The 13,825-nt window shown below is 35.1% G+C and overlaps 1 protein-coding gene across 1 annotated transcript in view; it reads right to left on the reverse strand.

The window, feature by feature from the left end:
• Positions 1 to 1,863: 1,863 nt before the first annotated feature.
• Positions 1,864 to 13,825, reverse strand: part of LOC131149476 (proteasome subunit alpha type-3) — a 31,124-nt gene continuing 19,162 nt past the window's right edge. Inside the window, exons 9-10 of the mRNA XM_058099933.1 lie at positions 9,776 to 9,866; positions 1,864 to 2,223 (exon numbers count right to left, since the gene is read on the reverse strand). Of these exons, the coding sequence (XP_057955916.1) occupies positions 2,152 to 2,223; positions 9,776 to 9,866 (163 nt within the window). The 3' untranslated portion in view covers positions 1,864 to 2,151. The remainder of the gene's footprint in view (positions 2,224 to 9,775; positions 9,867 to 13,825) is intronic.

Here is a 13,825-nt window from a genome sequence, read left to right on the forward strand (position 1 = left end):
ATCTTCATTTTGTTCATGATTTGGTTACAAAAGGTTTGTTGCAAGTCTCATGTTAGTGCCCAGGATCAACTTGCCGATCTCTTAACTAAGGCTCTATCCCATCACAAATTTTACTCTCTGTGCTCCAAGATTGGCTTAATTGATGGCACACCTATCTTGCGGGGGCGTATTAAGGAAATTTGTCAGGAATCCTAATAGTTGAAGATTTGCGAATATCCGATTGTATGTGGCAATTTGGGATTTTTCGGATTGTATTACTTGAATATCTGTTTGTATTTAATAATCTATAATCTCTTTGATTTAGTATTTAAATACTTTTGAATTTGTATTTGAATTTATAATAAATTATACCTTATACAAGTCCTATATATAAAACATCTCTACATCAATGAAAATGTCCTGCATTTTTTATAACATTGCTACGTTCAGGTCCCAAACTGGTTCAATGGTGAAATGTCTCAATGTAGCCTACTGCAGTATGATGTTTGTCCACGCTTGCACCACTCAAGACAAATCAAATAGATTGTCATAGAAAAATATGCAAAGGCCTCCAAATGTTGGCGAGCGCATGTTTGCAAAGATGGAAACAGCCAGCCCCACAGCCTAGCAGTGACACAATTTGGCTTGCTATTCATGAAGCTTATCTTGTTTGGATTGACAAGGATCCCTCTTCCTTCTTTATCTTGTTTCTGGAGATTTACTTCTGTTGGTTTTATATATCAGCTATTTGCACCAATATTTTGAAAAGTGAAGGATTAAGGCAAGACATTTTAACGCTTAAGAGGTGACACGTAAGCCTTTTGAGAATTTGTTTTTTAGAAAAAAAATATGTTAAATAAATGATATATTTAAAATAAAAAAATGAAGAAAATTACAAATATAGTACAAAAAAAAAAAATTAGATGTACTTTGCAAGCTACTTGAAATAAAAAAATTGGCAACTTGAATACATGACATAAATCATGACGAGAGATAGTTGTACTATTATTAAATTATATTCATAATTTAAGATACAAATCTTGGTTATTTTGGAAAGGTTGAGATTCAAGAGTTTTAGAAATCAACTCATATTATGGCATTACCTTTTACAAACATGTAGTTCAAATTTTCTAACCAATTTGAACTTGATAATCACACATCCAAAATGCGTTAGCCTAAACTAAAAAGGTGCAAAAGGATTGCCTTTGTAAAAATCTGCAAGCAATGTGTTAGCCTTTTTGGAATTTAGTATTTTAGATTTGAGTCTCAATGCATTTTAGGCATGCCTTACTTTCAGGTGAGCCTCCTTGATTGAGCCTTTTAAAACCAAGTGGGGGCTTGGGACAATGCAAAAAATTTCATGGAAAGTTCAGACCCCATGACAACTGGCGTAACCTCTTTTTAAAGTACGTAAAAAGAAGGAACACACTTGCAATCCTAATTCACACAAAACTTCCCTTGAAATTTGACAAAATAATATAAAACTTCTTGAAGCTTTATAAATTCCATGAACGTCACTGGGCATATAATTTTTCTAGCCCTCGTACTCCCTCCTTCAATTTGTTGTCAAACACTAAAAAGGGTACAAGTACCCCAAAAAATAACATATCAAGGAGTTCCATAAAATTTTAAAACATCAAGGAAAATTTACCGAATCTTAAGCGAAGTTGGTAAAAATTTTGAAAATCCAAAAGAGAACAATATCTATTTACCAAATCTTGAAAAAGGATAGTATCTTCAAAAATTTTTGTAACCTTTCGGGTTTCAATTAATACACAGGTCAGAACAACCTTTTAATTCCCACAAAGCAAGTCCCTTTTCCAATGGACATCCCTTTGTTAGTGGGCTACTCTTGGAAGATTAACATGCAATATCTAAAATCAATTTTGGGAAAAAATATAAGCTAACTTTTATCTTCAAACTCAATTTCCAACTCCAAAGGAGTGATTTATCAACTAAATTGACGGAAGAGTCTGTCCATCAATAATTTTGCATCGTAAAATCACTCACTGAAAGTTGTCCAGACAAAATTACATTAAATTTGTAGAAATGAATGGTACACAAATACATCTGTTTATGATGAACGATGAATTTGAAGAAAGTTCGATTACAATGTAACATCCACATCCACTGAACCTTTTTTCAAAAACAACATTCCAGCTCTGTTTTGTATTAATCAGCATCCATTTCTTCCAATGCTGCTACAGCTGCAGCCTTGGCTTCCTCTAAAAGCTCGTCAGGAACCTGGAATTCATGACAATGAAACTCAGATAAATTATAACTTCTGTAACTAACAATAATACACTTCAGATAAAGAACTCAAAGCAGAAAAAGATACAAAGTATAAATTGATCCTCTCTCTCTCTCTCTCACATAAACAGGCACACAAAATTGCTCTTTGCTTGTTGTAAACAACATACTGTGCTTCATATTAGTGTGTGTGTCCACATGCATAGTGTTTATAAAGAAAAATCACCAGTGCCATGCTGCCGCACTGGATTATGCAAGTTGGTCAGGCACCCCACCCTAGGAAGTGGAGGCCCCTGATCTTCACGAACCTAGGCTTAGAACTAAGCATTACAAAACTGAATTTGAACCCCCCATCCCTAGTTCAGAAGAGCTACCGATTTCCACCATCCCAAAGAGTAGTCAATGAATTCTAATGGAGATACTTTTTATTGTTTGTTTTCTTATAAAGAAAAGCTTCACTGAAAAACAGAAGAAATAGATACTAAATACTAGCAAAGGATAACAAGAAGTCCTCACTAAAGATAATAGAGAAATAAAACTACATCAATTTAATAAGAGGGCCAGGTCTCGGATGACATTTTGAAAACAGCAGCCCCTAGAACAGCCTGCGCTATGAGCTCAAAGAGAAGCTCTAAAGAAGTCCCACTGATAACTTCTCACCAAAAAAATTTCTAGCATTCCATTCTAACCAAATTCCTTGCATAACCCAGCACAAGGGCAGACCTACACATCGTTTTAACATCCATACTTTCCCCAAAACCAAAAGAAATAGTCAATAGCTCTTCCTCCGACTTCGGACAAATCCTCATTTCACCAAGAATCCCAGAAAAAATACTCCAAAAACTCCAAGCAAATGAACAATGAATAGACAAACATGACGCGTCATCTGAACTATTCCTGCACGAGACATATTGAGAGACAAAGCTTTAGAAGGCCTCCCTACTTTGCAGAAAATTGGTCTTAATCCTACCAAGGGCCACCAGCCAAACAAATGCCTTCCATCTCGAAAGGAACTTTAGCCTCCCAAATAACCCGATAGATAGGAAAATCCACATCAAGCTTGATAAAGTATTGAGTCTAGACATACTTCATTTTGAATTCATTAAAATATGCACGCGCGTGTAGAGAGAGAAAGAGAGTATTATTTATTTGTTTATTCTAAGATTTAAATTAGAGTTCCAAAAGCTCGGCACTTAAAGAATTATGACTACCAAATCAGTAACTAAGCCAAGACCTTTAGCCAGTGGGAGCACTTAGTGCCATGACACGTGATCCTAATGTCAATTTAGTGACTACACTTGGTTTGAGCATCAAACATATATATGTAAGGCCTCATTTGTTTGCACTTAACTGCCTCTTGATAGAGGTTGGGCCATAAACGGTTTAAAACTCATTGAACCAATCTCGTTTGATGAATCTCTACATTGGTGCTCAATTACCTCTTTTATTGCTGATTCAATAAGAGATCTATTCAAAATCTCAGCTGGACATTTTTGCCCTTAAAAAATATAAATACCATGACATACTTCTTAATTCTTATCTCCCAAATCCTATCTGACATACATTTCAATGGTTAACTATCAAACAACTAAAAGGATTCAGGATCCAGATTCAGAGATAGTTCAAGTTGTGAACAGAACTTGATCCACGTATTCATAACTGCATTCAGCATTCAAAACTTAATGCTTAATTTTATCAAAAGCCCCCTTGGAGATCTGAAAAAGGGTTTTACATGCAGATGGACCATCCTATAGTACAGGCTTACTAAGCCTCTCCATGAATAAAATAAAAAGTTCATCATTAAGTAACATTATGTTGTCATTCCAAGTAAAAAGCATTATTCATGATCTCAACTATAATTTCAAACTAAATAACATAAGATGGGACAAGAGAACAAATCTAAGATAGATAATCATGAAAAGGAATGATAAAAGTAAAAATATAATTTAAAATATACAAATAAATTTTTTTTTTAATAAAAGAAGAAGATAACTCATTAAAGAAGAAAGAACGTACAAAATGTAGAATAAGAAATCCTCCTACTAAGAAAAGATTTTATATATATATATAATCCAATTAACTACGGGGCCATTCCGTATCATTGTTAAAAATAAAGAAAATGAAAACAAGAAACAAAAAACTAAAAACCAAAAATAGAAATTAAAATGAATGATTTAATCCACAAAAGTTAATTCCAGATATTAAAGTATTCTTGCAAAATGTTGCCAAAACATCTAAAAAATCATAAAATCTGATTTTCAATTTTTTCTAGAACAGTTGAAAACCAACAACAAAATAGAAAATTGGCAATGTAAACAAATGCATTTTCATAATCTATTTCTTTACTGTACCTGTATAGAAACAAAAACATAAATGATACCAACAAATCCTACAATATTAATGAACATATAAACCCACAAACAAACAAAAATCTCTCCCCGCCCCCACCAAAAAAATATCATCCATTCTCTCACTTCTCTTGTTTTTGATTCTACTGTTACTACTTAAAACTAACTAGGGGAAAAAATTCAACTCTACATGTCAAATAATGCTAGTCATCACATAATCAAAAGCTTTATTTAATAATTTTACATGCTTGAGTGGCATTCAAATTGAATTGTCAAATTTGGTATTGAACCCCACCCCTCAAAAAACACACACAACTATTCGAGTGGGAGTAAATGCGCAAACTGTCTCATAAAATATCAATAGCTAAAAATTCTTTTTTGCCTTTGGTGTACCAAGAGGGTAATTGCCTTCACTAAATTATATGTTGATCACACAATTTGCCTACAATGGTTAGATGTAGAATATGTCATCCTAGTAAGCAAAGAAATGAGCAGAATTTTTTAGTCGAATAGAAATTTTTTATATATTTAAACTTGGTATTGAAGTCAAACCAATTTTTTGAGTGCAAGAAACTCTAAAAACTCTTTGGAGGAGTTTAGTGGGGCAATTACCAACACTAAACTAGACAAGGATCCATCCACATACACGACAGACAAAGGTTTTCGCAGGGAAGTTCTCCCAGAAGCCACAAATACTGTTTGAATCCTGTATGGGGTTCTCGAGTCTCTGCATCAAATTTTTTCTTCTTGATAAACATTACACCAAAATCACAAAAATAGTTCAAAATTTACCAGATTTTTGTCCCTACGTTGGCAGTTTTCCTTCTTTTTTCAGTTTGTGTGATGTGGGTGGCCTTGCAGGAATAGAAGACTGGCATATATGTTAGCCTCAACGGCAAGAAATTGATGAAACTGACATTTGGACTGCCAGGCATATCAATGTGTGTGCAGAATATGCTGAATCAAACTTTTTTTTATAGCAAAAGAAACATACTAAGAATAGAGAAAGTTACAAGCTAGCAGAGGACAAAAGATCTTCAAAGCCAAACAAAATAAAAATAGAAATAAAAAATTTTGAAAAATAAAATAAAAACAAATAAAAAAAAGCAAATGCGAATTAAGAAAATCCCTCTTTAAACCTGTCTACATAACAGATAGAGCTTTGAGTCCTTGCCAATTCCTGTTGACCTTTACATGATTACTCAACCAAATTCTCACCCAATTCCCCTCCTAAAAAATTGTAACATCATCCAACCTTCAAGCAGAGAAGGAGGCACATAAGAAATATTCCCCAACACATCACATGAGTTGGACCAATAATCCAAATTTTCGAGTATCTCATCTAATAATAAACCACCATCGCGAGCAAAATCACTATCCTATTTGAGATATCCTCCCATTTTTTTCTCCCCTTGAGTTTGATTCAGACTTTTATCTATAACACCCTTTGCGCAATTTTGAGAATCCTCAACATTAAAACTCCCAGCATCATCTATTTTTAAAACTTTGCTTCCCCAGAAGTTTGAATTCATAGAATTGTTAAAAGAAGATTTTTCTTATCCTTCCCCCCCCCCCCCCCCACTTGTTGATTAGCGCTACACTTCATAACCACAGCTGCTGTTTTACATTCATTTCCATCCTGTAAATTCCCAGAAATATTTACCTCTTGACCTGAATCATTAAGACTCCTCAATCTGTTCTCCAGCTGATTGAATTTCCTGCTCCACATGAGAGATTCCCCCTTTGGTATCTTTGGCAATATTCTCCCTTCTTAAACAAATACTCCCACAGTCCTCACATTTACTCTCAAATCTTCTTGGGCCTATCTACTGCATAAACTCCTCCTAAAAGAATTATAATGTTGATTCAAACCCATAGACTAGCATCAGGCTCCTGGGCTTTGAAAACAGCATCTAGAATATGGGTTGGGTCATTAGAGTGGCCCATCTTAGAAGAGTCTTGCCCTCCTTTTTCCCAAAAAGCTATTGAAATCCATCTTTTTAATGCAATAGACCTATTCAAAGGCCTGGCCCACCTCAATAACAGAGGGGCTCCTCCTTTGTCAAGTAATTGGCCCAAGTATTAAAAAACCAATAGGCTAACCAGTCCAATCTACAATGTCTCACCATCCCCAAGAGAAACCCTAGCTGCCTCTACCAGCTTTGCAAAACCCTAGTTGCTTTGACAAATAAGAGTTGCCATCTCCCAAAAAGTAATGGCTTCCGGAGCAGATTTCTTCAATTTCATCTCAACTCCACATTGAGAGCAGACATGTCCTTTCCCTGCAATGACACCCTGACTCAAAGCCAAATCAGTGCTTTTACATTCTTCACCTTCAAAATTATTCACCTCTGCCACGACCTGAATCCACAATCATTGGTCTTGCTGCGGACCATTGACTATACCACCAGCCTCCAGATGGTGACCCCTAACCACCTCACAGAATTCATTTTCAGAACTTCACCACCCTACATCTTTAAATCTTCTGAGGACGAAAACCAAATACGGAATACCACTTCTCTTTCTATCCCAACACTAACTCCAGAAATTTCCCCACCTTTGCTCAACAAATTGTCAATCAATACTGTATGCTACCGAATCGCACCATAGAAAATCCTCTTCCCAACCGACTCAGAATAGACAGCCTATCAGAAAACCATTTTGCAGCATCTGAAGGAAACCTTACCCACCTGTTGCAATTCTGATTTTGTTCGAGCACAAACAAATACAACTTCCGCCACTTTGTCTAACCTCAGGTCAAAGGTCTTTCTTTTGATCTGAAATGAATGCTCAAGTAAACTTACTGACATTTTCTAACAATTCCATGGCACAATACAATGTAAAAGAACAAAGAAGGCTTCGCGAGAGAGGAAAAGACTGTATTCCATTCACGAGACTTTTTCAAAGAAATTTCCTTTATAGCATATTCAAACTTTAAAACTCAATTCCAAATTTCAGAATCTTCTAGCCAAAACTAAAATCCAAGGGTCTGTTTAGTTGGGGAAAAATTAAAATTTCCTTTGTAGCATATTCAAACTTTACAACTCAATTCCAAATTCCAGAATGTTCTAGCCAAAATAAAAATTTAAGGGTCTATTTAGTTGGGGAAACAGTTCTCATTTTCTATTTTTAGTTTCCCTAAAAATTACAAAAATGCCAATTTTTAGTTTTCCAAGATTTGTATTAAAAAGAGAGAAAATTAAGCATCTATTTAGTTGTGGAAAACACTTTTCATTTTTTATTTCCATATTTCCAAATAATTACAAAAATGCACTTTATTTTTCAATTTTCCAAAAAGTAAATAAGAGATCAGAAACCTAGAGAACAATTAAAAGATGTTTTCCTTACTACCTACATGGTCTTAAATTTCCACGAAATTGTAGAAATTTTCGTCCAAATTTTTGCTTTCCACCACAATTGAAATAAATAAATAAAAATGGCACTCATTTCTATTTGGAAAAATGTCTGTCAAAATTTCCACAAATCATTTGAAATTTATAAAATTCTTGAAATTTCAACTATAAAACAATAACATAAGTCCCAATAAGTGGGATTGGCTGCATGAATCCTTTTCCGCCAATTCACCTAGTCGAGAGCATTTGTCTCCACTAGACTAAGAGCTATTAAATCCTTCCTCACTACCTCATTCTATGTTATTTTAAGCCTACCTCTGCCGCTTTCATGCTAGAAATAATAACTAACTCACTCCTCCTCACAGGTGCGCTACTAGGCCTGTGTTTCAAATGTCCAAACCATCTAAGCCGCCCCTTCCTTGTCTTATCTTTGACCGGTGCTATGCCTAGATTATTGCGTATATACTCATTTCTTAATTTATCTTTTAATGTTATACCACTCATTCATCTTAAAATTCGCATTTCAGAAACTTTTATTTTTTGTACATGTTTCTTAGTTGCCCAACATCTTAAACCATAGAGTATAGCTGGTCTCATAGCTGTCTTATAGAACTTTCCTTTCAATTTTAAAGGTATTCTATGATCACATGAGACGCTTGACGTGCTCTTCCATTTTACTTAACCTGCTTTAATTCTATGTATTACATCCTCTTCAATTTCTCCTTCTACTTGTACAATAGATACAAGATAATGAAATCTATAAGTGTTATTAATTTCTTGATTATCAAGTTTAATATTCTCTTCACTACTCCTCCTTACATTACTGAAATTACATTTTATATATTCTATCTTATTCCTACTTCTACTAAAACCTTTAAATTTTAAAATGATTCTCCAAAGTTCAAAATTGCAACTATAAAATAAAAGTTCTTGAAAATTAAAATTTGAGATTTGAAACCCAAATATGAAATTCTCTCTTTATTAATCTTTTTTTTTTCTTGAAACTACAGTTCTTGCAAGAAGGGTATCAATGACAGCTTTTATAGTTTTGAAATTGTATTGAAAAATTAAAGTTTGATACTAGTGACAACATTTTATTTGATCAATTGTATTTAAATTATCAATATTTATATACTAAATAATATTTAACTAATTTATGAATTTCATTTGCTTTAATTGTGTTTAATATGATTACTATATTACAGTTACTGCACCTTATACACAACATACATTTCATTGATGAATTTTACTTATAATATTTTAGTTTTAAATCTTGCATTAATATGTTTATTCACAATTTCTAAAGTTCCATAAAAGAATTCCGTGCTTTACTAGTAATTTCCATCATTTTTTAAGATTGGAATCCAAATTAAAATCGATATTGAAATTTCTATAGAAATCATTGTATTCTTGTAGCCTCAAAATTTCAATCAAAATTGAAATTTAAGATCTTGCCTATCTATATAAATCTAGAAAATTGGAAAACAAGGTTTGCATTTTAGTGATTATTTGAAATTTTTAATAGAAAATAAAGCTAATTTCCAAAAAGAATAGTGCCAAAACTCATGGCTTCCCATTTTTATACAAATGTTGTAAAACAGAAAATAAGTAGGCTTTTTTGTAATTCTTAGGCAAACTAAAAATGAGAAATAAAAACAGTTCTCTACAACAAAACAGGCCCTAAGTCTACCTTAGAATGTTTTGGCTCTACTGATGCAAAAACCATAGGGTTCTAAAACTTAGTTCTACAGAAACAGTAAAAAAGATTAAACGAACAGTCAAAACACAAAGTGCCAACGAGATGAGGAATCTTCCCTATCATGTAAATATGAGACAGAAGAATACCTTCTGATGCTGGCGCTTTGACTCATCACAGACCCAGCTCATCTCCAATTCAAATGCCTTGTCCTTTGCCTCGTCGTGTACCTTGTAAATGCTGCATAACAGACAAACAAAAAGAAATCGTTGTAAAAGAATTGAGGGTTTTATTTTAAGTATCATATACATGCTAAGAAAGTCATGAGAATAAAACCTTCATGCTACTACCATCTCTCAGATGTCAGTTCACCTGCTTCCCAATTACTAATTTTATACAGCAGATAATAACTGTACTAGTAGTTTACTACAAATACTATATAGTAGAGCAAAGGATGCTTCTTCAAGAAATAAAATAAAAATTGAGCTGTGTTTTACACAGCAATAATTTTAGAGTGAATATTTCACAGAACACACAACATTTCACTTAGAAAGAGTGGTGATAATATTAGGCTTGCAAATCCTAGTTTGCTCCATGTGTTCTTATACCAAGCATTAGAAAAAAAACAAAGAGTGAATCAGTGACGCAGTATGTGAAGCAAGGCTACAGGTTTGTTTAGGATTTGTTTAATAGGCTTGGACTGTAATTGTAATTTTAGTCATTTTTTAAATGTAAGTAGAATGTCTTAATTTTTTATTTTATTTTTTTTACCTAAAAGAATGATTTGATTAAGATGAGAAAGAATCACAGGAGATAAGAGGATAAAGTATCCTCTGGAGAAATAAAAATGCAACAAAAAGAGATAATGAAGTAAAGATTCCCATCTCTCTGTAAATCTCCTCTAGCTCTAGAATCCAAACACCAAAGAGAAGCAAAGAAGACAATCCTGCTCTACAGATGATTGGTAGACAATGCTTGATCGTCAAGGATCCCAAACATTAAGCTCCAGTCATTTTTTATATTCTTTCCCTTCAAAACCTTCCTGCATCCCTCCAAACATGCCAAAACACACATAAGGGAAACATAGTCTACAGCTGCTTTAAACTCTGTTCGTTTCTGCCTGTCCCAAAAAATTCAGCTAAAAAGGAGCTGGTTAAAGTTCTGCGGCATCACCCAACCCAACTGATCTGGAACCAGTGCCAAATGGAACTCCAGATTCCCCCTGTTAACGGTAAATTTTAAGCCCTTGCCTCTACCATTTGATTATGTCCTCTCTATATCAAGTTAATTCTAGTATTATATGAACTGTCCTGCAAGTTACCCACCTCAGACAGCTCATAGTCCTGTAACTATCATCTGAAAGCGAGATTCCAGGCAAACCCTTATCTGCCTCTAGAAGGACATCATCTATTGTACCCTCTCTATTAGTTGGCCAGCTATATAAACTTGGGATGGACTGTTTAAGTGCTGTTTCTCCACACGGACCACACCAGATATCCAACCAAATTCTTCTTCTGCTATCATTCTGCTTGTCAAGCCAAATATATTTTGAAAATTATTCTTCCCCTTCATTATACCCTTCCACAAACTTTGCTCCATGAGAAAATTGGATTTTCATTGTCATCCATTCCCCCTCCTCTATATTGTATTTATTCTCTACAACATTTTTCTCACAGTATTCATTTTCAGCTGCAAGCCTCCATAACCACTTGTCAAGAAGAGCTTGATTGAACTCTTCCAAGTTTCTTAGCCCCAGCCCACTGCCCTAAATGGATGGTAGACTATTCCCCAGCTTACTAGATGAAAATTCTCTTTCTTCATTGTATTCCAAAAGAAGTCCATGGCAGCTTCTTCAATCTATTGGCAACAGGCCCTGGGATTGTGAACAGAGACATAAAATACTTAAGGAAGCTAGCAAGGGTACTTATCAAAGCAATCCTTTTCTCCTATAAAAGAGTTATTTGCTTAACAAAAAAGAGAATTATCTTGTCCTCTTTTAGGTTGTAATCTCCTTTCTTCTATTATGAAAAAACAAAGGGAAAAAAAGGCACCAAAGAAGCGCCATATGGTTACATACAAAAGCGACCAAAAGCATTACCAGTTTTAGAGTATCTAAAAACCAAGGGTTGGGTAAGTATCCACCATATAATCCACTAAACCAGCAAAATTGGTAAGCCATCTCTCTAGCCCCTATCAAAATGGCTTTTTTTTTGCTTGAGAGGCAGCTTTAGGGAAATTACTTGGCATTAATAATCCTCTAACAAGAAGGGGGTAACTCTAGTTAAGATATGTTTTTTGTGCGAGGAAGATGCTGATCCATGGGTCACATCCTGCTTCACCGTACTTGGACTAGAACCTATAGGATCTGGGTAACTGTTCTGCTCGGCCAACTACAGGCCTTAGCTAAGACTGGAGGAAGAGATCTTGGACCTGGAGACGCTTTTGTTCAAGCAGTGACAGGAAAAAAGCCCTGACCCTTGATCCTTTTTTTTTAGGGTTGTGTGGAAGGACAGGAAAAGGAGGGCATACGAAAGGTACAGTTATTTCATTTCCAATTCTCAAAGATAGTTTCCTGTAAAAAGGGCTAACAGAAGCACCCATTTTTGTTAAGCATCCACCTAGGCTCATTAGGATTAGTCATATGAGTAACATTAAAACTACAGTATAATATCCATAAGGAGATTTGAGGTCATTGATCATTTGGATAGGAGAGCTGCTTTTGGCAGAGTTTGGGGTGAGGAGAGTATCTTTTGAAATAAGATGAATTGCTTTCAATGGGAAGAAAATCTAATATTTTATAGGAGATTGAGGTCATTGGTCTTTTAGAGGATAAGGGGCAGCTTTCAGCAGAGTTGGGGTGAGGAGAGTGCCCCTTAAAAATGAACCAAAGGAATTGCACTTAAAGGAAGTGTCCCTTAGGTTTAAATGTGCTAAAGTGGGGTATTGCAATAAAGCAGTGTTTTAAAAGGGGTTATTCAGGCACGCCTTGCGATTTGGGCCTAAAACGCCCTAAGGCGCAAGTGGAAATGCGTAATTCCAAAAAGGCGTACGCCTCAGAAGTAAAGGCTTGCATTTTTACGCCTCAAATGTCAAGGCATACACCTTTTGGGCTTCTTGTTGTGAAACATAAATTAAAAAAGACAGAACCCCGAATGCATCTAAAACCCTTTCCTCCCTCTCTCCCATGAAGCTTCTTCTCTTCTACTCTCTAAACGAAGCCTCCAATGAGTCTTCTCCTCGACGATAGCCTGCTCTCCCTTCGAAGCCTCCAGTCTTCTACTTTGTCGACGATTCCTCTCTACAAAGCCTCCAGTCTTCTTCTCTCTCGACGATTCCTCCCGACGAAGCTTTAGATCTCTCGACGAAGCCTCCAGTCTTCTCCGACAAGTCGACAAAGCTTCCATACCTTTCCTCCAGCTCCTTCTCCCTCTCCGATGAGTCGACGAAGCTTCCGTAGCTTTCCTCCAACTCCTTCCTCTCTGACGATTGCTCCAAGCTTCTCGTCTCTCTCCGACGAGTCGTGGACCCTTCCAATTTGATTTGCCTCTGAACTTTGCTCATTTAGTTTTATATTCTTAGAAATTAGTGGATGATGCTTTAATTTGGCTTTTTCTATTCTTTTGGTAATGTGGCTCATGCTAACTTTTTAACATGTATTATTTGTGTTTGTTATCTAAAATTGGCTTAGATGATATTTAAAAATAATGTTTTTATTTTTTTTCTCCACTATTCTAAAATTTTTCTCATTTTTTTACTATATATAAATTGATTTTATTTATTAATTATTTAGAAAAATACAGTCCCAACATGCTTACGCTTCAACGCCTTGAGGCTTACGCCCCGCCTCAAGGAGGGTAAAATGCCTCGCCTTACACCTTTTCCTTTTAAAAATTGCAATAAAGAAAATAATATTTCATAGGATTGCTAATGGCAGGTAGAAGAAGAGTGTGATTAGAGTGTTGGAAGCTAGCAGACGGTCAATCCTCACTGATCAAGGAATAATAAAAGATACGAGTTTTTTTAGTAGTAATAGGCCTATGGTTGAGGGGGTGGATGTGTGTCTTGTTTCCAGGGATAAGGGGATGTGGTTGGAGAGGCCTTTTGAATAAAATGACATTATGAAAGCAATCTTTGTTAAGGAATCGGAAAGGGCTCTGATCTTTGTTATATTTTTCGTATAATAGAGCCTTTCTTCAATT

The sequence above is a fragment of the Malania oleifera genome, chromosome 2 (genome assembly GCF_029873635.1).
Source record: "Malania oleifera isolate guangnan ecotype guangnan chromosome 2, ASM2987363v1, whole genome shotgun sequence".
Classification (NCBI taxonomy): Eukaryota; Viridiplantae; Streptophyta; class Magnoliopsida; order Santalales; family Ximeniaceae; genus Malania; species Malania oleifera.